The sequence below is a fragment of the Spermophilus citellus genome, assembly GCF_964194105.1.
Source record: "Spermophilus citellus genome assembly, chromosome: 4".
NCBI lineage: Eukaryota > Metazoa > Chordata > Mammalia > Rodentia > Sciuridae > Spermophilus > Spermophilus citellus.
This window is the reverse complement of record NC_138185.1, coordinates 212442605-212468292: the sequence shown is the minus strand read 5'-3', so window position 1 is coordinate 212468292 and position 25688 is coordinate 212442605. Positions and strand designations below refer to the sequence as shown.

At 32.9% G+C, this 25688-nt stretch overlaps 1 protein-coding gene across 2 annotated transcripts in view; it reads left to right on the top strand.

The window, feature by feature from the left end:
- Positions 1-25688, top strand: part of EML5 (EMAP like 5) — a 180120-nt gene that overhangs the window by 26125 nt on the left and 128307 nt on the right. For both annotated transcript variants that reach the window (XM_081289270.1, XM_081289271.1), the window contains exons 2-7: positions 720-879; positions 9839-9937; positions 12340-12408; positions 15247-15432; positions 18211-18346; positions 20340-20541. In XM_081289270.1, coding sequence (XP_081145396.1) covers positions 720-879; positions 9839-9937; positions 12340-12408; positions 15247-15432; positions 18211-18346; positions 20340-20541 — 852 coding nt within the window. The remainder of the gene's footprint in view (positions 1-719; positions 880-9838; positions 9938-12339; positions 12409-15246; positions 15433-18210; positions 18347-20339; positions 20542-25688) is intronic.

The following is a 25688-nucleotide window of genomic DNA, read 5'->3' as shown; positions in this document are numbered from 1 at the left end:
TTCTTGACACGGTGCTGGGTTTTTGTCAACAGATCTCCTTTAATGATCTTTACCTCATCTTTTCAGACACTGGTGCGGAGCACGGAGCGGCTTACTCACTTCCCGCCGCCATCTTTCTAGAATCTGGCCTTGAATTTATTCTCCTGTCTCAGCCTCCAGAGTAGCTGGGATCAAAGGCATGTGCCACTATGCCTGGCAGATCTTCTTATTATTTTTAAAGACTCATAGATTACTTTCTGTGAATTATGGGTGAACTATCTATATCTTACAGTGGGATTTGTAATTTATGAAGAGTGCTACTGAATGCAGTTTTGGACCTTAAGATTTGCTCCAATATTATCCAACAAAAGGAATGGCAAAATGAAGTGAGGTTTAAGAACAGATGAATACCAAGTAGCTAAATGGCAAATGGTAGTGTTGCTACTAATTTGTTGCCATTGTTTAGTTCATCCCTTGGGAGAGTGCTTTTCTTGAAGTTTATACATGCCATATTATATTACAAGAATGAAAAATATAGTTTATTATTAACTGTCAAATGTGTATTATTGAAGTAATAATGGCATAATTTTTACAGAAGTTATTTATTTTAAATCCAAATTATTTAAAATGAATACTATCTAATGTTCACATTGATATATATGAATATTATATATACCAAATACTACAAAAGCTCTTTTAAGCGTTTTTATTGACTTATATATTAATTCTTTATTTTGCAGTCTTGCATTGCATCCTGAACGAGTATTGGTAGCAACAGGACAAGTTGGGAAAGAGCCTTATATCTGTGTTTGGGATTCATACACTGTGCAGACCATATCAGTTCTAAAGGATGTTCATACACATGGTATAGCTTGCTTAGCATTTGACTTAGATGGACAGGTATGTGGTATTTTTTCCCTTTTTCTAAAATATGTTTTAAAAATGTATACTACAAATATGATATATACTGTTTATGAATTGTGAATATTACAATAAATATTAAATGGAAAAGCAATTGATGAGAAGTATTTGTTTATCTTGGTGGAGATGTAGGTGGAGTGGGTAGACTTATGTAAGAAAAATAAAGACAAAAACAGACTTATCATATGAAGAGCTTTCTCAGTCAAATTAATTATTACCTTGAAAGCCAAAGAGATTCTAATTCAGTGGAATAACAGTTGTTATAGAAAATTTTAGATATAGCTCTTTTTCGAGCTGGGTATTTTGATAGGATAAATGCAAGATGTTTTGGGAAAATTAAGTTTCTCTAAGTAGTGATATACGTATTTTAATTTTCAGTTACTTTAAGGTTATCTTTATAATTGCATTTTGATTGAAAATAATGAGACAATTGTTTTTATATAAAATCAGAGTTCAAAAGAAAGGATGCAGTTACCACTATACTGCCTAGTTTTTTTTTTTTTCCAAATTGTTCTCTACTTCCAGTCAGTGATTTTTTAAAGTTAAACAAGTCAAGGGCTTTTTTGTGTGTGATGCTGTGTAGAAGTTATTACACCTAAAATATTTGAAACATGGTAGGAAGCAGATTTTTCAGATGTGGTTAATTTATAATCTTTGAAAGTTTTAGGTTAAAATTGGACTTTAAAATCATTTTAACTTTTAGAAAAATTTTAGTTACACAGTTTTTATTCATAAAATTAGTTTTTATGAATCATTTAGGATTACTTTAAATCTATATTTTTACAAAAACAGATTGTAGTGTGTTTTTCCCCCTTAGAAACAATATCCAGTAGATATTTCATATATTACTCAGAGGAATAGCTTGATTTGCATAGATTAATATGACTTTCTGATAACAGATAAGTTTCTGGTAAGGGATCTATAAAGACTTACCTGGAACCTGTTATTGGGGAAGAGTATATTTCTGGGTTTAATGTTGCTATATAGTAGTGTTTAGCAATTCCAGGAACTTAATTATGTCCCATTTTTGCTGTTGTCTTTCAAGTCCCTTAATCTCCTCATCAGAGTTTCATTTTTTTAAAAGAAAAGAGAATAATACTTATTCTTTCCTACTTCACTGGAGTATAAAATATTATGAAGCAAATCTACAAAGTGATTTTTAAAAATTATTTATCATTTAAGGTATTATGAAATTCAAGATGTTTTAACTATAAGCATCTGCGTACTTTAAGTGTAAAGGTTTTCTTCTTAATTTAAAATTGCCCTTTTAAAATGTAATATATTGCATTGCTGAGGAAATCCAACGAGAAATCACTTCCACAACTTTCACTAGTTGAAGGCCTTTAATTTTGCTTATTTGAGCAACTTACAAGAAAATCTTAGATGTATGTTTTTTATCATCGTAGATATTCATAAGAACATGTTACTAAAATTTTGAGCGTATAAAAACACAAAAAGATGTGGAGCACATATTAAGTGCCAGGCATTTTGCTAGGCCTGCATTATCTCATTTAACCTTCATAACAACCCCATGAAATAGATACTGTTATTATCTCTATTTTACAGATAAAGAAACTGAGACTTAGAGAGGTTAAATAACTTGTCCCAGGTTACACAGCTAGTAAATGGAGCCAGAGCGGGAACCCAGGTCAGTCATATTCCAAAGCTCATGTTTTTAACAGGAATGCTCTACTGCCTCCCAAACATGGAACGTAGGAGGTGGTTACTTATATTTCAAATAGAATTCATCCATTTTAAGTATAGTCAAAGCTAAAATGTAAGGAAATGCTGCCAAATAAAGATTAAGAAATTATGTTAATACTTTAACTTGAAAAATATTTGAGCAAACATATCTGTTTATATCTATAAACTGTTTATGGGATACCAAGTAGGGAATGTTGTCTAATTTTTGCATTTTCTGCTAGATTGAAACCATAAGTGATCATTTAGGATTTATCCAATCAGTAAGTTTCCTAGTTGGTGGTAATGCTGAGTGTTCTTTTCCTAGGGGCTTTCTTCTAAATAAATTGAATATCCACATTAATACTGGCTGTCTACCTCATTGAGGATAATTAGGGCCTGAAAAGGCTTTTTATATGTATCTCATTCAGAGTACACGGGAGAAGAAGTAGGAGGATGAGAAATTGAACTGATTTTTTTTATCTTGAATGTATCACCATAATTCATAAGAACACATTTCTCATATTTAGCCACATATACGTTATAGTTACAACTCTGCTGGTTTATAGAATTAACTGAGAATAAAGTCATTTTTAACCAAAATTGTGTTAATTATAGTTTGGTACAAAATAAAATGCTTCGGCTTATCTTTGACTTTTAGTACATAAAGTGAACCATTTTTGCAAAATTAATGTATACATGGGAAAGGGATCATGACTTTTTCCCAAGGGCCTTTTGTTAATCTCTTGTTATGTAGACATATCTCAAGTGCATAGTCTATTATTCTTGAATTTTTTCTTCTATTGTCCTGCCAGGTCCTAACTTCTAATGGCCTTAAATATGATTTGGCCAGTATTTGCTACAATAAACTTTGTATTATCTGTAAAATTTATAATTTCATTCTGTAACACTAAAATGTTTAATTCTTATAAACATAGATAGGAAGGCCTTCCATAGAAGAATCAAAAGTTCAGTTGTCTATTAATTTGAATTTATTTCACAGTTGTATTGTAGGATGCTTCTTCTTACTTGAGTGTTTGGTGTACTGCTTCAAATTCAATTAAAGGGCACAAATAAGATTTTGGGATAGGATCATGGAGGAATTTGGGAAATGGGGTAGATTACTTCTTAGTTATTTTTTAAAGAGTCTTTCCTTCTGTCTCAGAAGAACATGAAAGAACATGTCAGTGTTCTTCAGAAATCTGTAGCCTGCCCATACTATCATTTATTTTCCCTTAATGATTATATGAACCCATGACTTTAATTTTCATACCAGTTAACAGTGGCTCTTGCTTCTCTCAACTCTGAATAGTCCCCTTGAATATATTCCTCTATAGAATTTATAGTATTCTATAGAATTTATAGCCCCCTGTAAATATTTCATATTATACATTTAAACGTGTCTCTTCATTTTAACTCTAAAAAATTGACAATAAAGCCTAGCTACCAATATACCTCTCTAGACTTGTCTCTTGCCACTTCCCTATTGATATTCCTTTCCTCAGTTACATTGAATTACTGGCCTTTTTAAAAAATTGGTTCTCTTTAGTTATACATGACAGTAAAATTCATTTTTACATAATTATACCAGAACGGATCTTATTCTAATTAGGACCCCTTCTGTGGATGTACATGATGGTGGGGTTCACTGTAGTGTTTTCATATATGTACACAGGAAAATTATGCCAGATTCATTTCACTGTCTTTCCTTTTCCTATTCCCCTTCCCTTCTCTGTTTTGAAAGCACTAGGATCTTGAGGTCTCGGTTCCTTGGTCTTTTCTACCTGTCTTTTACTTTATCTTTGAAGATGTGGGTTGTGTTACTTTTTCTGGAAAACTTTCTTCAACCTCTTTGTTACCTACCTAAACTAGATTAAATGTGAGAAAAGATGATAAGTTAAAAATGTATAGAAAGCTAGAAGAGGAGGTGGTGTTTGCTTTGTTGTTTCTACCCCTTCTTGTTTGTTGTTGCTTGACTTATGCTTAGGGAGTTTGATTTTGGTTGTGATGTTTGTCAAAGCCACAGAAGAAGAACTCCCAGGCTTAGTTTGTTATTGCCTGTACAGAGTTAGATGTTTGGATGTGGGTGTGCAAATGCACCTGCTGAGGATCAAATCCATGCTAGGCAAATGCTTTATCACTGAGCCACATCCTTATCCCTAAAGCTCTATTTGGATACATGAAGTTTTCAGAGTTTTTGGTTTCCATGTGTGTATGATGAGCTGAGCCAGAGAAAAGAGGCATGAATAAAAAGGACTATTTCTCACTTTATGTTTGTCTGGTGAAAGTTTATTCTTTACACACTATGCTATAGCAATAAGTAGATACCTTTGTTTTAGCTAGATATTTTCTGATACTCTCTGGTTCTGAATATTAGAGTCCTCTGATGAGCAACATATTCTCTCATTCTCTGTAATTTCTCCTAGCTTGATTTGATGGAGAGTCATGACAAACTGTATTCTATATTCCTTTTGTGTGATTTATTTTTTCTGCCCATTTGATTTAAACAGTAATTCTACTTTGCAGAAGCTGTTTCTAACTGGATACTAGATGGCATTTCTCATTTGGACAGGTAGAGTTGATGGGTTCTTAAACTTATTATGATTATGGTAAATTACTGGTGATAATGATTGTGAACACTTACTTAACATTAACCATAAGTCGGGCATTTTTCTAAGTTCTTTATGTATAATATGTTAATTTTTCATATTATCCTATGAGGTACTTTTATTATCCGCATTTAATGGGTAAGAAAAGTAAAGTAGAGGAAGGCTAGATAACTGCCCAAAGTCACCCAAGTAGTAAGGCATGATGCTCAAACCTAGATAGTCTGCTACTAGAATCTACATTTTAAACCACAGTTTGGTAAATTTTTTATAACAATTCAGATAGGAAATATTTTAAGCTTTGTGAGCTATATGGTCTCTGTTGTAGCTATTCAACTCTGCATTGTAGTGTGAAAATAATCATAGACAATCTGTGCAAGAATGAATGTGGCTGTATTTCAGTAAAACATGACTTACAAAAATAGGGTATAGGCAGGATTTGGCCTGAGGATATATTGTTAACCCCTGCTCTAAAGCACTAATTTTCAAAATATATGTTTTGTGTTATTCTTTAGATTTCTTCTGTGATTTATTCTTTGGTCCTTCAGTAACTTAGAAGTTTATCGTGTAGTTTTCAAATATTTGGGGAATTTTCTAAATAACTTTCTGTTGTTGTTACTTAATTATGTTATTGTCAGGGAATATACTCTATATTTTAATTTTATCTAATTTGTGGATACTTTGTTATCCAAAATTTTGTAATCTTCATGAAATTTTATGTGTACTTAGAAAGGACATAGAAAAGCATATTCTGCTTTTTCTTTATTTACTTCTGTTAATTGTGTTATTGTTGTCTTTAATTTTACTTTTTGCATATTTTGCAAAACACATAGTAACTATTGTCATTTTTGCCTTAACCCATTTCAAAAGAAATTTTGAAATGAGAAAATTATTATTTACATATTTACCTTTGGAGGACTTTTATATGTGTAAATCAAATTTGTATTTGGTATCATTTTTCTTCTGCCTGAAAAAAACTTCCTTTATCATTTTCTCAAGTTCTGATTTGCTAATAATGAATTTCCTCAGGTTTTTCTTTTTTTTTCTTTTTAGAGACTGAGTCTTGCTATATTGATCAGACTTGCATAAAACTTATTAAGAGATCCTCCTTAGCTCCTGAGTAGATGGGATTGTAGGCCCACATGCCAGCTTCTCAGCTTTTGTTTACTTAAAGAATATTTTGACTCAGTTTCCAAAAGATAATTTTGCTAATTTTCTGTTGATTTATTTTTACCCCTCAGCATTTTATCTATTTATTTATTTGTTTGTTTGTGGTGCTGGAGATTGAACCCAGAGCTTGTGTATGCGAGGCAAGCACTCTACCAACTGAGGTATATCCCCAGCCCTACCCCTCAGCATTTTAAAGAATTTGTCTATTGTCTTCTGACTTGCATCATTTCAGATGAGAAGACTAGGATCATTTTTTAATCTTTGTTCTTCAAATCAAACTCTCTTATTTTCTGTCTGCTTTTAAGATTTTTTCTTTAGTTCTGATCTCAGAATATGCTTACCATGTGTCTTAATACATATATTTTCCCTGTGTTAATAATTAAGCTGGTTGGGATTTGTTCAGCATCTTTTATTTGTAGATTTAGGGTTCTCATCAAATTCAGAGCTTTTGGCTATTATTTTTTCAGTTTTTTTTTCTTTTTTCCACTCTTTTCCCTCTCCTTTTGGAACCACAATTACATGTATGTGAGACATTTGATATTTTCCTAAAGGTAATTGAGACTCTATAAATTATTTTTTCCTTTTTCTTTCTTGGCTTTATTTTAAATGATTTCTATTACTATGTAATTTAAGTTCATTTTTCTTTTCACCATTGTCTAAGCTGCTATTAATTCTTCAGAGTGAATTTTCATTTCAGATGATGCAGCACTTAGTTTTTATAATTCCTGGTTCTGGTTCTGTTGGCTGATTTCTTTCCTCCTGGTGATTGGTCATATTTCCTTATTTCTTCACATGCTAGTAATTTTTTTATTATATTCTGGTCATTGCGTATTGTTACATCTTAAGTGCTGTGCTTTATTTATTTATTTTTTAAAGCTGTTGATGGACCTTAATTTTATTTATTTTCCTTTTTTACATGGAGTGCTGAGAATTAAATCCACTGCCTCACACATGCTAGGCAAGCACTGTACCAATGAACCACAACCCCAGCCCCAAAAGTTGTGTTTTATTGTATCCCTTTAAGACATATGAGCATGGTTCTGGTAGGAAATTAAATTTCTTCTGTATCAGTTTAATTCTTGTGAAAAGCTTGCTTTTGGAGGAAGCAGGCAGAGCTAGAATAGCTTTTCTTCTAGGACTAAACTTCACTTGAAGTGTCACCCTCCTGGAGTCTAATGAATACTCATGAATTCCGAGATATATCTTCATTCTAGCTGTTGGGAATTTGAGTGATTTCTGATCCTTTGGGATTTCAGAATTGTTTTAGTTTTAGTTCCCCATTGATCTTTCTCTAGAATTTCTTCTGTATGTAGTCTTGTGGAATGTATCCTATGCATGCAGAGAATGGTGTTTTCAGATCTCACTTACAGACAGAGTTTCTGGAGCTCTTTCTCTGCACTGCAAATTTTAGTTATCTTGGCTTCTCTGAACTCCAGGCTGTGCCTTTAAATCAGCAAATATACGGAGTTCTGTTGGATTCTACTTTTTGTGCTCTGAAAATTGCCTCCCAAGTGAAAGCTGAGGCAACTGTAGGACTCTCCTTGTTTTCCCCCTTTCCAATCATGCACAGTGCTTTACTTCCAATTACAAATGTCTGAAAAGATTTCATTTTATATACTTTGAACGGTTTCTAGATGTTTATGGAGGGGAACAAGTTCAGACCCTGATACTCCTGCTTGGCTAGATGTCTTTCATATTTCACATTCTCTCTCATTTTTTTTTAATATTCTCATGTGCCTTTTTTAGCTTTTTAAAATTATTTTTTAGATATACATGGCAGTAGAATGTATTTTGACATATTATACATACATGAAGTATAGCTTAGTATAATTAGGAACCCACTCCTGTGGTTGAACATGATGTGAAGTTTCACTGGTTGTGTATCATATGAACATAGGAAAGTTATGTCTGGTTCATTCTACTGTCTTTTCTATTTTCATGCCCTCCTCTCTTCCCTTCATTCTCCTTTGTCTAATCCAGTGAACTTCTGTTTTTCCCTCCTCGCCTTATTGTGTGTTAGCAACCACATATCAGAGACAATTAGGCCTTTGGTGTTTTGGGACTGGCTTATTTCACTTAGTATGATAGTCTTCAGTTCCATCCATTTACCGGTAAATGCCATAATTTCATTCTTCTTTATGGATGAGTAATATTTCATTGTGTATACATATCACATTCTCTTTATTCATTCATCTATTGAAGGGCACCTAGGTTGGTTCCACAGCTTAGCTATTGTGAATTAGATTGCTATAAGTATTGATGTGGTTGTGTCACTGTGGTATGCTGATTTTAAATCCTTTGGGCATATACTGAGGAGTGAGATAACTGGGTCAAATATGGTTCTCTCTCTTTCTTTCCATCTTCTACTCTTATCAACTATATTTTCATGTCCTTCTAATCTGCTATTCCATTGAGTTTTTAATTTTATGTTTTATTTTTCATTCCTTGAAGTTCATTTGTTTGATCACATTTCCTTGGATGCTTTTCATATTTTCCTAATCTTTGCTCATATGCAGACATTTTGAAGCCTTAATTTAATTTCTCTATTTACATTAAGCTTATTTGATATTGTTTATATGATAATTCCAATATCTGAAGTATATTGAAAGGTTGATCTTGCTGATTGTTTCAGCTCATGAGCTCTTATTTCCTTGTGTTTGTGGGGTTGTTTAGTTTATTTTAATTGAATTTCTACCAGTAGGAATTTTTTGAGGGATAGATTGAAAGTTTTACATTTCCTAATACAGAATTTATATTTGCCTATTTCATGTATTGAAGTTGCTCAAAGACACAACCAACCCTTAGGACCACTCTGCATGAAATTTCTCACTTAAGTGATCCATGATTAATGTGAATATAAGTCATGCAACAATGTGAAGGCAGCTTTTGGTTACAAATGTTCAGGGAGATTTTTCTTCCCCTTCTTTCATTACTACCCCTTCTTTAAAAAGGGGTAATTTCTCATTGTATGTTCACTGCTTTAGTCAGAGGTCAGTTCAAATTCCCATATTGGGTAGGCTCTAGACTTTATCTCCTGTTCTTCTTTGATATGCAGCACAAAAATTGGGTACAAGGGTTCATCTGATACCTGTAGAATGGAATAATATAGGTGCTGTATTACCTTTCAGGATTCCCACTGGGGATCCCTTTGTTTTGTTTCCAGTTTTCCTAATTCTTTAACTTCTCAGTAGTATATCTAAAATGATTTTATTACATTTTTTCTACTATTTTTACTTTTTGGCATGAGTTATCTTTAGGATATTTTGTCAAACTGTCTCTTTGTTTCTTGGTATAAAAAAGTATATGTATGTGCAAATATTGAAATGTATTTCCTTTTCTCTATGGGCTCTATGAAATATAGATGTGTAAGGTTTGATGTTTATTAAATCCCTGAGTAGAATTTATTTACCATTTATAATTTGGTGGTTCTTTGATTTGTTTGCCTTTTTTATTCCTTCCTTGACTTCTTGGACATAATCCAGCGCCTGGTTTCAGTTGGACTGGATTCAAAGAATGCAGTTTGTGTTTGGGACTGGAAAAGGGGAAAAATGTTGTCTATGGCTCCTGGTCACACAGATAGAGTAAGTATTCTCCTTTGGAATTTATAATGAGTACTAGACAGGAAAAAGCCAAGAGAGAGTTTAGGGAATTTTATTCTTCTGTTTTGTTATTGCCAGATAGGTCATAGTTCATTAAAAATTTCCAACTCTTAAAAATTATACAGTTGTGGGGGAGGGGAGAAGATGGAAAGAAAAATGGGAATCATTGTATAATTATGGAGGTTCTTTGTTAGGTGATGAAATGTTCTAAAACTGATTGTAGTAAAATTCTGCAAGCATAATGAGAAACATTGGATTATACACTTTTAATGAGTAAATTTTATAATATGTGAATTAGATCCCAGTAAAGCTCTTTAAAAATAAAAATTTAAATTTAAAAATTTAAAGATTGTACAATTATAAATACCCATAAAATCTTAGAATGCAAATGTATTATGGGACTTGGCATTAAGCACAAAACTTTTAAAAAAGTGTTTGCTTCAGTAAAAGCTGTGCATTTTTCTGTTAAAAACCCAGCTTTATTGAGTATAATTGATTTATAAAAGACTTCATATATATAATACGCACAGTCTGATGAGTTTATACATATGCAAACAACCATTATTGAATTATCAATTTTAAAATTAAATGAGTTTGTGTCTAGGGTCTCTTTAGTTTCATTTACTAGTAATATATTTCATATGGATTATAGTTAAGGTGAAAAATATGTTGTTTGTGTAATTATGTGTTAAAATTATGTATGTGTATGGGCTAGGGATGTAGCTTGTGGTAAAGAGCTTGCCTAGAATGTGCAAGACTCTGGGTTCAATCCTCAGCACTGCAAAAATGATAAAGTAAGAAAAATTAAAATATTATTATAAATTTTTAGAACCCTAACCATTTTTTACTTTGGAAACTAGTTAAAATATAGATTCCCTATTCCAAGTTATGTAAGGTTAATATAAGGAATATTTTGTCAGCTTCCTAATTAAATATTACACTGATTCTATAGACATGTCAAAAATTCTATAAATTTTTTAAAATCTCTAATTTTGTGAGTGTATGTATGGTTAAATCCTTGCCTGAAGCAGCAACAAGGCATAGTCAGTGATTCTGTTTTGTAGAAATCTGAATCTGTAAAAGTTGTGCAGAAAATTTTAAGTACATTTGCATTTTGAATAATATACTTGGTTTTCAGCAAATCTCAAAGGAGCATGTTATATGGTGTCTCTCATTCATACACACACAATTTAGATGATTATTAACATGTTAGATATATTTTATTAGACAACTATGTTTTCTGAGTGACTTAGATCAAAGAATTTCACATAATAGCAGTTTGGATTTAGTAAATAGACTAATTTTAAAAGATTATATTGTCAATGGGATTTTAAAAAGCATTTTGTAGTCCTTTGCATTAATATATTTTTCATGTAATCTATATCATGATGAGTTGATAAACATTAACTTATGTTCTCTTTCTTCATTATCATTGAAAAGTATTTCTAAAATTTTTTGAGATAGTAAACATTTTAAGTTAGATGATAACAGGAGTCAAAAAACATGGTGAAAACCCTCAGATTGCAGGATAACTGAATTATTTTTCAAATGGCTTTCTTTCATTTATTTCTTAATTATGTGTCTCTAGTATATGTTTTATTTCATCTGAGTTTTTGCTTGTAACAAAATGCTTTGTATGTATTTAAACATTGTGGGATCTTAGATATGAACAAAGCCTGGAGACCTGCAAAATTTAAGTATATGTAAATTAATTGTATTTGACCCATAAACAGTAAGAAAACTAAAGAATAAAAGTAAATTGCTGTGAAATAAAAGTTTAGATCCTTTATGAAAGTAATTCTATGTGATAAAAAGCTATAAAAATATTCCTTATTTCTTATTGTGTAAGTATTAAGTGTATGTTCCATTCAGAATCTCACCCCTTTAAAAAAATTATGCAGGCACCTGCATAATTTAAGCCATTCTTGTTATTTGTGAATAAATTCTTTTTTTTCCCCTAGTACTGTGAATTGAACCTAGGGCTTCACACATGACAGGCAAGCACTCTACCACTGAGCTATATCCCCAGCTCTTTTGTATTTTGTGTTTTGAGATGGTCTCACTAAGTTGCCCAGCTGGCCTCAAACTTTTGATCCTTCTACCTCAGCCTACCCCAAAATTCTTTAAAAAAATTTTTTTTAAAGTAGTTTTGAATTTTGCTCCAATAGTTGATTTATAAAATTCATTGAAGCTAATAGTTTTTATTTCTTATCATTTTCATATTTAATTTAGTTCTTATAAGATTTTGAAATGTGGGATTTTTGATCATGATTTATTGAGGCTGCTGTGGTTTCTGATAGGTTTGGGTAGTTTGATCTTTTGGACAGTATTCTTAAATGATTCTGGAAATAAATATTTTAACCATGAATCTGGTTTATTTACAGATATTTGATATTTCTTGGGATTTGTACCAGCCAAATAAACTTGTCAGCTGTGGTGTAAAACATATCAAGGTACTAGAAGGGTCTTATTTTATAATAGTCATGTTTAGTTTTCTACTTTTAAGTATGAATCACATTATTAACAATTTAGGATTAGTTTTAGAATTTTGACAGTACTTTTTTTGAAAATTTCAACTTTTTAATGTTCTTATATTCAATTAATTATTTATTTTGTAATTACTTCTAGTATTCTGAGGGATGTAGGCATGAATAGGTAATTAATGAACCACTCTCCATAAGGCGTTTATAATCTTATGAGGTAAAATTTACAGTATTCTTGTTTCTTCAGATTTCCCTCACAAAGTAAAATGTGAGACTAGGAAACCAAGTGAGCTAAGTTTTTCATTTGCAGGACTAGAGTGGTATGGTAGAAACAACATGGATAGAATTGACTGTCATGTATTAGATGTTTAACCTGGGTGAGTCATTTAACCTCTTTGAGCTCTTTTCCCATCTTGAAACTATAACTGTTTTTACCATCCCCAAAGATTTGATGATTTAAAAGGAAGCATATGTTCAAGTGCTTATAATAGTGCCCAATGAGGGTCTGCTTTCTGAAAGTGTTCTTTTTCTTTTTCTATGTTTGCTTTCTGATTTGACTTTAGCCTTGATAGCCACTATTTATTTTGCTTATGCAAGCTCTGGGTTTGTTTTGTAATTATAGTTCAGGTTTTGAAGTCCATAGTCAGTGGTGATATTCATTTCTATGTCTATAGCAACTTTTAAATCACCAGTGCAAACTGCAAGTACTTGCTTTTTTTCCACTGTCTTATGTAACAGTTCTTAAAATCAGATAATTTGAAATAAGTAAGAATCTGTGTTCCAACCTTCTTTATGATATGTTCACCTCCATCCATATTTTCTCCAATAAGTCTTTTTTTAATATTTTATTTTTTAGTTGTAAATGGACACAATATCTTCATTTTATTTTTATGTGGTGCTGAGGATTGAACCCAGGGCCTTGCACGTGCTAGGCGAGTGCTCTACAGCTGAGCCACAACCCAGCCCTCCAATGAGTCTTTATTGCTGCTATAATTCTGGTTTTAATATTCTGGTAATAACTTGATAGATGGGTAGTATTAAATCTTTATATATTATCAACAAATATTTAATAGCAAAGGCTCTATTAGGCTTTAAGGCACATGATGGAAGCACTGTGAGACAAAGACATTTATTTTTGATGAACAAAATGATGTTTAACAAAGTACTTGATATATTTTAACTGCTTAGTAAATGGCAAATTAATTATGAAGAAAAATTTTGCTGCTGTTTTATATTATAAATAAAACTAAAAGATCCATTTTCAGTTTTTTTTTTTCTTTTGCAGTTCTGGGGATAGAACCCAGGGCTTCATGCATGCTAACAAATGCTCTACCACTGAGCTACATCCCCAGCCCCACTTTTAGGTTTCTTTTTAAAAAGCTCATCTTTCAAACTAAAACAAACAAACAAACAAAAAACTATATTAAGAGGTACATTTCCTTTTCTTTCTTAGGGACAATGAATAGTTTGTTCTTTTTGTAGATAATATGTGTGAGGAAACTACCTGAGATGATCTAAAACTGAACTGGCTAATAGCCACTAGCCACTTGCAGCTATTTAAATAAAATTAAGGCTAAATAAAATTTCAAATTCATCAGTCACACTAGTAGCCACTTTCCAAATGTTCAAGAGTCATGTGTATCTAGTGGTTATTATAATGGAAATCATGTGTACATTACAGAGAGTACTTCCACCATCACTGCAAGTTGTGTTGGATAGTACTGGTCTAGATTCAAGAACAATGGTTCCTAACTCCTGCTGAGCATCAAAAGCATTTGAAAACCTGGATTTTATTCCTCAAAAATTCTGTCTCAATTTGTTGGGGGCCAGGGAAATTATGGGAAAATTTATAATTTCCCCAGTGGATTATAATGTGAAACCGTGGTTAGCAATAACTGATCTTGAAGAAAATAATAGATTCAAAGTGGGATTTGCTAAAAGGAAGAGACCAGCTCTTCTTATGAACAGAAATTATGACGCTTTTAAATTTAAAAGTCATGAAATTTCAACTTATTAAGGCATCTGTTAGTTGTTTGAATGGAAAAGTATCATAATTTTTAGTTCTTTGGAGTGTCAGGTTTAAAATAGATGTATATAAAATACTAGAAATTATATTATTTGAAGTAGTAATTTACTTTTTGTGAAAACTAAGTTTATTCTCTGGGCCTCGTTTCTCTATATAGAACTATTTAACATATACATCCCTGCCTGAACTCATTAAAAATTCTCTTTGCATACTGTGAAAATTTATTAAAATCTACATAATAGAGAAAAAAACTCTTTTTATGAAGATTCATGTTTGACTTCTCTCTCCCAAGGATGACCAAATCTTTCCAAATGAGAATCTATCTTATTTTTAAGCTTTATGAGGAAGAAATTTGCTCAGCTTTGAAAATACCAATGAGAGCAATGTACAATCCCCTCATCTTTGCTGTTTCTATCAGAAATTGAACATTAGATTTGGTCCTTTTTACCATTTGTGTATGATGTCTTATCTTCATTGCTAACTCATTCCCAAAACTTTTAATTCTCTAAGTTTCATGTTTTTATTCAATATCAAAGGAAAGCAGTAGTATATTTTTAAAATAATCTAGTTCAACCCCTTTCTCTTACAGACAAAGATTGAAACCAGTGACTTACTATTATAACATAGCTTTTGACTCACTAGGATGAGGATGTGAACATTGAATACTATTGAATCATAAGGCAGTTTCTTAAGTAATTTCTAATCTGCCATTCTAATATAACATTGAAGTATTGGAAGAGTTTTACTTTATATGTAATTTGATTTTACTGTGTGCCTTTTAGTTCTGGAGTTTATGTGGAAATGCTCTGACCCCAAAAAGAGGTGTGTTTGGTAAAACGGGTGACCTTCAGACAATATTGTGCCTAGCCTGTGCTCGGGATGAATTAACATATTCTGGTGCACTCAATGGGGATATATATGTGTGGAAAGGAATCAATCTTATACGAACAATACAAGGAGCCCATACTGTAAGTATAAATATTTTAAACACTTTGAGATGTTAACTACTTTATTGTTTTAAAACCACAGACTGCATAATGTAGCACACTGTTTCTTATCAGTTTCTTGAAAATGCTATTTTAACTGAATTAATTTGTCCCCAAGATTTCAAGGAAGAAATATTATGCAGTTTGATTCATGGATATTTATTAAATTAGTATAATTAGTATCCTGTTCAAAGTTATTGCTTTAGCAATGTCTTTCTCAGAGTAGTGTTAAAGAAAAGCTTGTTGACTTTAACCTTAGGGTATTCTAGATTAACTATAAGCACTTATAGTAAAATAAGGCCAGTGCTCTTAAAGATAACTTACCAGGATCAGTATAGGTGTAGAAAAAAAATAACATTGAGGCCCGGGGTTGTGACTCAGAGGTAGAACGCTCTCGCCAAGCATGCGTGAGGCACTGGGTTCTATCCTCAGCACCACATAAAAATAAAAAATAAAGTTATTGTGTCCACCTATAACTAAAAAATAAATATTTAAAAAATAATGTTGATTCCTTAAATAAATGTCAAAGGGATTTCATTTTTGTAGCTCTTGAGCTTTTAATTTAAATAAAGTACCAAATAAGAAAAATCCATTGTTAAAACTGAGTGGTTTTTTAAAAAATGTTTTTAGTTGTTGATGGACTTTTATTCATTTATTGATATATGGTACTGAGAATAGAACCCAGTGCCTCATACATGCTATGCAAGTGCTCTATCACTGAGCTACCAGCCCAAAACTGAGTGTTTTTTGATTTGAGCTTTTTAGCAGTTGGGTTCCTCCTCACAAAGTGAAGGGAGCTAGATAGCACAGAGCTGCCACATTGTTAGCAGTCAGATCTTCAAATAGAAAAGCCCCAAATAAGCTGGATATGGTAGGACACACTACTCAGAAGAATATGGAAGGAGAACCATGGGTTCTAGTCCAGGCTGAGGTACTTAGTGAGACCCTGTCTCCAAATAAAATGTTAAGGCTGGAGATATAGCTGAATGTGGGAGGTCCTAGGTTCAATCCTTGGTACTGAAAAATGAATAAATAAGCATCCTTGAATCAAATGTATGAAATATGATATGTCAAGAGCTTTGTAATGTTTTGAACAACTAATAATAAAAAAAGAATCAAAAAAATAAAAATAAATAAATAAATAAGCATCCTAAACATAATAAAGGACTACTTGAAAAGATGTGTGTATTAGCCTGTTTCTGTTTGTGATAAAATACCTTAGAAATTCAACTTAAAGAAGGAAAGGTTTATTTTGGAACATGGTTTCAGAGGTTTCTATCCATGATCACTTGGCTCCATTGATTATGGACCTATGGGGAAGTAGAACACCAAGATGTGGAGCACGTGGTAGAAAGAAGCTGCTCACCTCATGGAGACTGGAGAAGAGAGAAAGAGAGAGACACACACACACACACACACACACACACACACACACACATACACACCTTTTGGTGACCTATTTTCTCCAACTACACTCCACCTTTTACTATTTCCTCTACCTCCCGCAGCACCATCAGCTGAGAACCAAGCCTTTAGCACATGGCCTTTGGGGGAACATTTAAGTTAGGTCCAAAGCATGATAATTTGCTCTAAGTAAAATGCTCAAAACCCAAAAATAGTAGTCTTTTTTCCACAAAAGGCATGGCAACTCACATTCTTACCATCTTACTACCAAATACTAGTTTCCTTCTTGTATTCAACGGCACAGAATGTGACTAGTATTGTAAAATATTATTTATTTATTTTCTAGGTTAAAAAATGGTAGATTCTTGTTTGAATTTTGTTGCTGTTTCTGAAATTTCAAATATTTACTGACCACTTTTTTTCCTTTCTTGTTAATTGACTTTTCTCTTTTCATTGTTTGGTTGGTTGTATTTTTGAATTGCTTTTCATTCCTTTATTCATCTGTACATTAGGATTATTTACCTTTTCAGTCAAACACATTGCAAATATTTTCTTAATCTGTCTATCTTTATGATATCTTTCTTCATAGGAAAATTTTAAGTTTTTTTAAAGAAATGCTTTTTAAAATATTTTTCAGTTGTTGATAGACTTTATTTTATTTATTTATATGTGGTGCTCAGAATCGAACCCAGTGCCTCACACATGCCAGGCAAGTGCATTACCGCTGAGCCATAGCCCCAGCCCCCCCAAATTTAAATTTTTTTCTTAAAGGCTTGTGAGTGAACTGCCATGCCTAAAAATTATAAATAAAAATGTCTCATAACCCAAAATCATACAAGTGTTGTTGTGACTTTGTGTGTGTGTGTGTGTGCGCACGTGCGTGCGCATATTGGGAATTGAACCCAGGGACACTTAAACATTGAGCCATATCCCAGTTCTTTTTTATTTTTATTTTGAGATAGGGCCTTGCTAAGTTGCTTACAGCATCAATAAGTTGCTAACGCTGGTTTTAAACTTGAGATCCTCCTGCCTCAGCTTACCAAGTTGCTGAGATTACAGGCGCGTGCACTGCGCCTGCTATTCTAACTTTTTCTAAACGTATTTTTTACATTTAGAATTTTCTCTTCTATAATTCATTATAAATATAGTATGAAGTTTAACTAATTTTTTCATTATGTCTGCAAATACCATCTTAATTATATATTCAGTTTCTAAGGATATATTTCTAGACTTTCTTTTCTATTTTCTGATATTGTTTATTCCTCTATGATACTAAAATATTGCTAGATGGGTTTCTATCTTTATATGATAGATGTTCTTAGGAAGCTTAAATTGTTAAATTATTTTTTCTTCCAGGCAGGAATTTTTAGCATGAATGCTTGTGAAGAAGGGTTTGCTACTGGTGGAAGAGATGGCTGTATTCGTCTTTGGGATTTAACTTTTAAACCAATTACTGTGATTGATCTCAGGGAAACAGACCAGGGATACAAAGGTAATAAAACAAATGTCTCATGATTAGACAAATTTTAAATGTGCCAAAGATTGTCTCTTTTTTTCAATTATCATAAATGTATGTTTTGTAAAAATGAATAAGACTTTCATTTCCTCTTCACAGTGTATACATTTAATTGAAATCCATTGAGGAGAACTTTTGGATTCAATGTTACAACAAAGATTCTTTTGTGTATCTCCTATCTATTTTAATAGAACCTGTTAGCACAAAAAGACTGGGACTAACATATACACTTCACAAGTCAGCTCAGTGCTTTATTCAGGAATGAAGTTTCACATAGGAGCAGGGGATGCAGGAACAAAATGATGCCGTGGTGGGACCCACTTTTCTGGTGGATGAGCCCCCGAAGAAAGAAAGGGCCTGGGTTTCTATAGGTTATTCTGAGAGGGTCTAATGAGCATATCAATTTTCTTTGGGCACCCAGGAATTTGGAGTTTGTTCAATCAGTCAGTGAAGGGGTCAATTTTAGGGCTTAGGAATTTGGGGTCTGTTTTATGAGGCAAATGGGAGGAAGTCTAGGGTCAGTGGTCAGTTTCTGGGATTTATTGTATTGGACCTGATGGAGGGCCTGGGGTCAGTGGTTGGTATCTGGAAAGGATTTGTTTACCGAAGGATTAATGCTTTGGCCTCTTCTAAGAGACTGCCTTTCCAGGTATGATGGACACCTCTTCCTCAGGGTTTGTTTTATCACCAGGAAAGATATTGGGAAAGGATCAATGTTCTCAATGTATGGCTTTCCTTCTCACTCCCCTTTTCCCGGGTCTCCCTACTTTGGGGGTTTGTCATTTTCTATATCTAATAAAACCTACAGAGAGATGTGACAGTCATTTACTTTGGTAACACTGGACTTTGAAAATATTTATTATTAAAATGCTATAATAACTATTTAGCAAATAAACTATTGTAAATAAAGTATATTGGGGATTAGGGGGACTTTTATTAAGGATGATTTAAATGTACATAGATGTGTTTTTTCTTTATCCAGATTTACTTGTCAGCAATTGGGAAACTTTTTTTCTTGAAGGACTTTAAAAAGTTGATGTAATAAGATAGGATTTTTCATTATAAAATTTAACATATTATTTGCCAATGTGGCATTCTACTATAAGACTAAGATTGGAAGTTACACTGATTGGTGTTTAAAAAATACTCCAGTCACTTGGGAGATATGTAACCCTGGGCTAATTATTTAGCATTATCTGTAAATTGATGATAATAAGAATAGCTATCTTATAGTATAAATGAGTTAATATATGAAAATGAAGAATATCTGGTACATGGTAAACATGTGAATGTTGACTATTACTCTATTTTCATTAGTTTTACTGAACATTATTGTATTTTGAAGCTTAAAAAAATTTGATGCTTTTAAAAATTCTATTCTCGAGTATTATTAAGTACAGAGTGTCTTTATGTTGGCCATATTAAACAGATGAGAAAACTAAGAAAAACTGTTTTCCTAGGGTTAAAAAAGGAATTGTGGAAGATGCAAAAAAAAAAAAAAGCAAAGGTAAAATTCTATCTTCTTAATGAATCCGTTTCTGAGCAGATTGAAGAAATGCAATATAAACAAGAAGTGTTAGATTATTTTTTTTGAAATGCAATACAATTCTATTAAAATAGTTCCTGAGTAATTACTTATCGAATGGTGAAGATTGTTAGTGCTATAAAACTTTGGCTGAGGAAATAGACTACCTGGAATTGTCTGACAAGGAAAAAGGAAGCCAAGTATGTGTCTTGTAGGATAGGTGGAAATTAGGTATATAAAAAAGAGAAATATCATTCCATATAGAAAACAATATGGACAATTGAAGAAAGTAAGAATGTGGATCAGGGGACTCCCATATGTATTTTATCTTGCATCCATGGCATAACAGGCACAAAAATTAATTTTCAATTAGGAATACTGGCATTATATTGTTATAGCATTGGTATAACATACAATATTGATATTAAATATACGTTTCATTAGGTTTGTCTGTGAGGAGTGTTTGTTGGCGAGGTGACCACATTTTAGTTGGAACACAAGACAGTGAAATTTTTGAAATTGTGGTGCATGAAAGAAACAAACCTTTCCTAATTATGCAAGGGCATTGTGAAGGTGAACTTTGGGCGCTCGCTGTTCATCCTACTAAACCTTTGGCCGTGACTGGAAGTGATGATCGTTCAGTCAGGTAAGCAAATTATAAAGTAATTGTATAGAATGGAATCTGTCCTTAAATAAACTTAAAAAAAACACTCAAAGCTTAGAATTAAATTTTATGGCTTACAGTATATCAAATGAACATAATTAATAAGTATTTCAAATTATAGAATTTATAACCATTAGAAAGATTTTGATTTTTTTTCTCTTGAAAATATCTAGCATTTGCAGCTGGAGGTATGGCTCAGTGATAGAGAACTTGTCTAGCATATGTGAGGCACTTGGTTCAATTTTCAGCACCGCATATAAATAAAAATAATGGTCCATCGGCAACTAAAAAAATATATATATAGCATTTGTTCCATATTAGGATATACAGAGCTACATATATCATTTTAACAGCCATATGATATTCTACTGTATGAATATACTGTAATTTATTCAATGAATCCATTATTGTTAGCAGTTTACTTTCTTCTAGTTTTGTGTACTTAATAAATGCAGTGTTTGCAACAAATATCATACATTTGTCATTTTGTACATATATAAATGTCTCTATGATAAATTCTTAATGTTCAAAGGATATGTGCAATTTAAATTTGATAAATGCCTTACATAGAGGCAGCAAAAATTTACACACTTACCAATATATAACAGTGCCTGTTTTCCCACACCCTTGCCAGCACTAATTATTTCTGAAAAGGTGGAAAAATAGATTTGAAAATACATATTTCTTTCATATTGAGAAATGTTGAGTATGTTTATGTTTAAAGGCCATTTGTATTCCCTTTTCTGTGACCTGATTAAGCTCTTTGCCTATTTTAATTAGTTCACTAGTTTTTTTCTCTAATTGACTTAAGATAGAATCTAATAATTTCTGTCTATATATTATAGAAATAGCCCTTTGTCTATGACAGTAGTTTTCAAAAAATGATTTAAAAAAAATTTTAGTTGTCAATGGACCTTTATTTATTTATATGTGGTGCTGAGAATTGAACTGAGTGCCTCACACATGCTAGGCAAGCACTCTACCACTGAATCCTGACCCCAGTTCAAAAAGTATGATTCTTATATTAGCAGCATCAGCATTATCTAGGAACTTGTAAGAAATGCAAATTCTCGGCCTTTTCCAAGACCTGATATCAGAAATTCAGCAGTTTAGTAAGCCTTTTGTTTTAGTCAGCTTTTTTGTTGCTACAACCAAAAGGCCTGACAAAACAATTAGAGGAAGAAAAAAGTATATTTTGGAGATCATGGTTTCAGAAGTCTCAGTCCATAGATGGCCAACTCCATTCCTTGGGGGCTCAGGTAAGACAGAACATCATAGCAGGAGTGTGGCAGGGGAAAGCAGCTGGGAGCATGGCAACAGGAAGCAGAGAGAGACTAAGTTCACAAAATATAAACATCAAAAGCACAGCTTCCTATGCTTCCTCCACCACCTCTTACAGCATACCCTTCCTGCCTTTAGTTACCACTCTGTTAATCCCTGTCAGGATTAATTCACTGATTGGGTTAACCCAATCATTTCACTTCTAAATCTTTTTGCTTTGTCTCACACATTAGCTTTGGAGGATATCTTACATCTAAACCATAACACTTTCCAAAATGTAAACAGAAAGGAAAGACTTTACTGCTCATAAAATTTCACTGAAACTTAGGAAATGGACTGGCAAGGGAAAATAGGTTTTATTCAAAGCTGGCTTTTCTTTCTCAGATTTCCATCTCCTGAGACTTGGGCACAGAAAGCTTTTATAAGAGGAAAGAGGGTACAATAGGACAAAAGGGAGGAAATACATGTGTAGTTTAGCTATTGATCAGAAGCAGTCACAATCTTGGGTTCTCAAGAGCCCAGTTAGGCCACAAGACTGCATTCCCAGGATGAAAAAGTTCTGAAATTAAAACAATTTAGAGCTTTTAATTTAAAAGGGGGTCTTTTTCAAAATGACTACATTGTACACTAATGTTTGAGAACTAGGTCATTGGTATAAGTTGAGATATCTTTTCTCATTTGTCATTTATCTTTCTTCCCCCCATTTCATCTGTAAATATTTCAATTTGTATCTTAAGAACATAACTCTAGGGGCTGGGGCTGGGGCTCAGCGATAGAGCACTTGCCTGGCATGTGTGAGGCACTGGGTTTGATTCTCAGCACCACATATAAACAAATAAAATAAAGGTCTATCAACAACTAAAAAAAAGAACATAACTCTAAACGTCATTATAATTTTTTCACACAGCATTCCTTTAATATAATAAAATATTTAATGTAGGAATTCTGATTGTCTCATGTAAATTTTATTTTTTCTTAGAATTAGGATCCAAATAAAGTCTATATCTTGCAATTATTGATATGTCTGTTAAGTCTCTTATTCAATAGCTTTTTTTTCTTTCATTTACCCCCTTTCTTACAGTTCATTTGTTGAGGAAAGACTTTACTCTGTAGAGTTTTCCATGTTCTAGGTTTGGCTAATTGCAGACCCAGAGAATACTTTAACACATTCTCTGTTCCCTGTGTCCTATAAACTGATAGGTAGATCTAGAGGTCTGATGAAATGCAGTTATGAATTTTTACCAAGAATATTTCCTAGGTAGCGAAAACTAGCTCTCCTCTGATGGTATATAATATATAGTCTTTTTTTTCTTTTTCTCCTCCCCCTCCTTCTCTTCTTCTTCCTCATCCTCCTCCATTTTTGGTATTAGCAAGGATTGATGGGCATTGTTGAGATCAATGTTGCTCAACCTTTTTTTCACTGTTACTTTCCCAGTGAAACTTTAGACTTTTTTTAAAAAAAATTTCAACCTTTCTCTGTGAAATTTCAATACCAAAACTAACTACGTATCTGTTTTTATATTGTGGCCATTTATAGGAGTATAAAACATTGAAATTAGATTTTTCACACCTAATAACTCATTTTTACTTTTTGGAGGTAATAGTTCCTCTATTGAGAATTTTTGGAATATTTGCATATACATAATGAGATACCTTGAGATTGGAACCCATGTCTAAATATTACCAAAAGCTTCATCCTTATCCCTGATGCCAATACAAATAACAAGGACAAGGTTTTGAGAAAAAGGAAAGAGTTTTATTAATTTGCTTGAAAATAAGGAGAGTTGCAACCTAAAAAGCTACTGCCCCCCTTGTAAAAGGAAACAAAGAGCTTTTTAAATGGAAATTCTGGATGTACCTATAAAAGGGTACACACAATTCATTTTTACATGGTAGCCTGGAGTTAGCCATTGCTCAGACCTACTGGCACCAGTTTTCAGGTCTGCAAATCTTGCTGGCACACATTCCTTCATTCTTGTGTTCAGTAAGCTGGAGGACACTGTAACAGCCTAAGATGGGAAGAATATTCATCTTGCTTCTTTGTGTTTAGGGCAGGTGAGAAGGAGAAGAGAAAGAAAAAGAAGTGGGAAAACAACAAAAACACAGTTTTAAAATAAGTCTCCAATGAAGGAGCAGCAAGGTTCACACACAAAGTGTGAAGTAGACCCTGTTACATCAAAATTAATTGTTTCGTGTACACCTATACATATAGCCTGATGGTAATTTTTTTTTTTTTGGTGGTGCTGGGACTTGAACCCAGGGCCTTGTGCATGTGAGGCAAGCACTCTACCAGCTGAGCTGTATCCCCAGCTCCTGATGGTAATTTTTTTAAAAAAATATTTTTAGTTGTAGATGGACACATTATTTTTATTTTTATGTAGTGCTGAGGATCGAACACAGTGCCTCACATGTGTGAGGCAAGCACTCTACCACTGAGCTACAACCCCAGCCCTAGTAATTTTATATAGTATTTTTACTACACTTGCATTGTGAGCATCACTTGAGGTCATATATGGAAGTTTTCAGTGTCATTTCAGATTTTGGAATTGTGGATTAGGGTTGTTCATCCTATGTATTCTTCCTGCACATTAGTGGTGTTTTTGTTGTTGTTTCTTTGTTTTTTGAGATGAGATCTTGCTATATTACTCAGGTTGGTCTCAAACTCCTGAGCTCAAGTGATCCTCTAGCCTCAGCTTCTGGAGTAGCTGGGGCTACAGGCATGTGCTACCACATCTGGTTTACATTAATGCCTTTGTTTTTTAGGTCTAACCATTCATGTGTGTAAAGTTTTCTTTGGTTTAGATGGTGGAGTGGGCATCCAGACTAATTATTGATAACTACTAATGTGTCTTTACAATATACTACTCAGCCATGCCATTTACTCTCATTATGCTAGTCTATTTTATGGGGATGGAAGGTGCCATAGCTCTGTTGAAACTTGCTATATGGGCTGTCCTTTATCCATGTGCTTTGCTAGGAACTATTTCTTTTTAAATATTTATTTTTTAATTATAGTTGAACACAATACCTTTATTTCACTTATTTATTTTTATGTGGTACTGAGGATCGAACCCAGGGTCTCGCATGTTTGAGGTGAGCCCTCTACCGCTGAGCCACAATCCCAGTCCCTAGGAACTATTTTAATAGTTTCTTTCCTTATGGAACTGCTATTACCAGCTGCTGTATAGTTGCTGAAAAAAGGGCAATTGGTCCTTTAGAAAGTAATTGTTCATATTTCTGTTTCTATTATTGGTGACAGTTTGTTTGGAAAGGATTCTTCTAATGAAAACCACCAGAGATGCTCATTAAAGTGTAAATTGCCTTGGAAGGCTTTAAAAAACTGGCAAGATAGTAAGGAACTGTTCAAACATTTTATAAAACAAAATGAAAATTTAGGAGCATCAAAGAGCCAAAGTCACTTTTTCCCTGAGGGCATTTTTTCACTTGCATAAACTTGAACTTTGTTTATGGCTTTCTCTTGTGGTACTTTCTCTTGAGATCTTGAGTACAGTAAAATTTTATTGTAATTTTTTTTTTCTTTTTACCCAGGGACCCCAGCCAGAGGCTTGACTCTGGGAGTCCCAACAGACCGGTTTCAGCCACTGGCCACATCTAATTAACAAAGAGAAAAATGATGATGAAACAAGAAATGAAATGTATATAGGAGGGTAGTCCTATATGCATTGCCAGAACTATAGATTAAGCATATTTAATCTATCTGTCTCTCTGTCTGTCTGTTTATAGCAGATGCAGATTTGTGTGGGAATGGAGATCTCACTTCTTGTTTTAACTTTTGATGCTAATTATTATTTACATAGCATTATTTGTTATCCAAATTACTTTAGCAC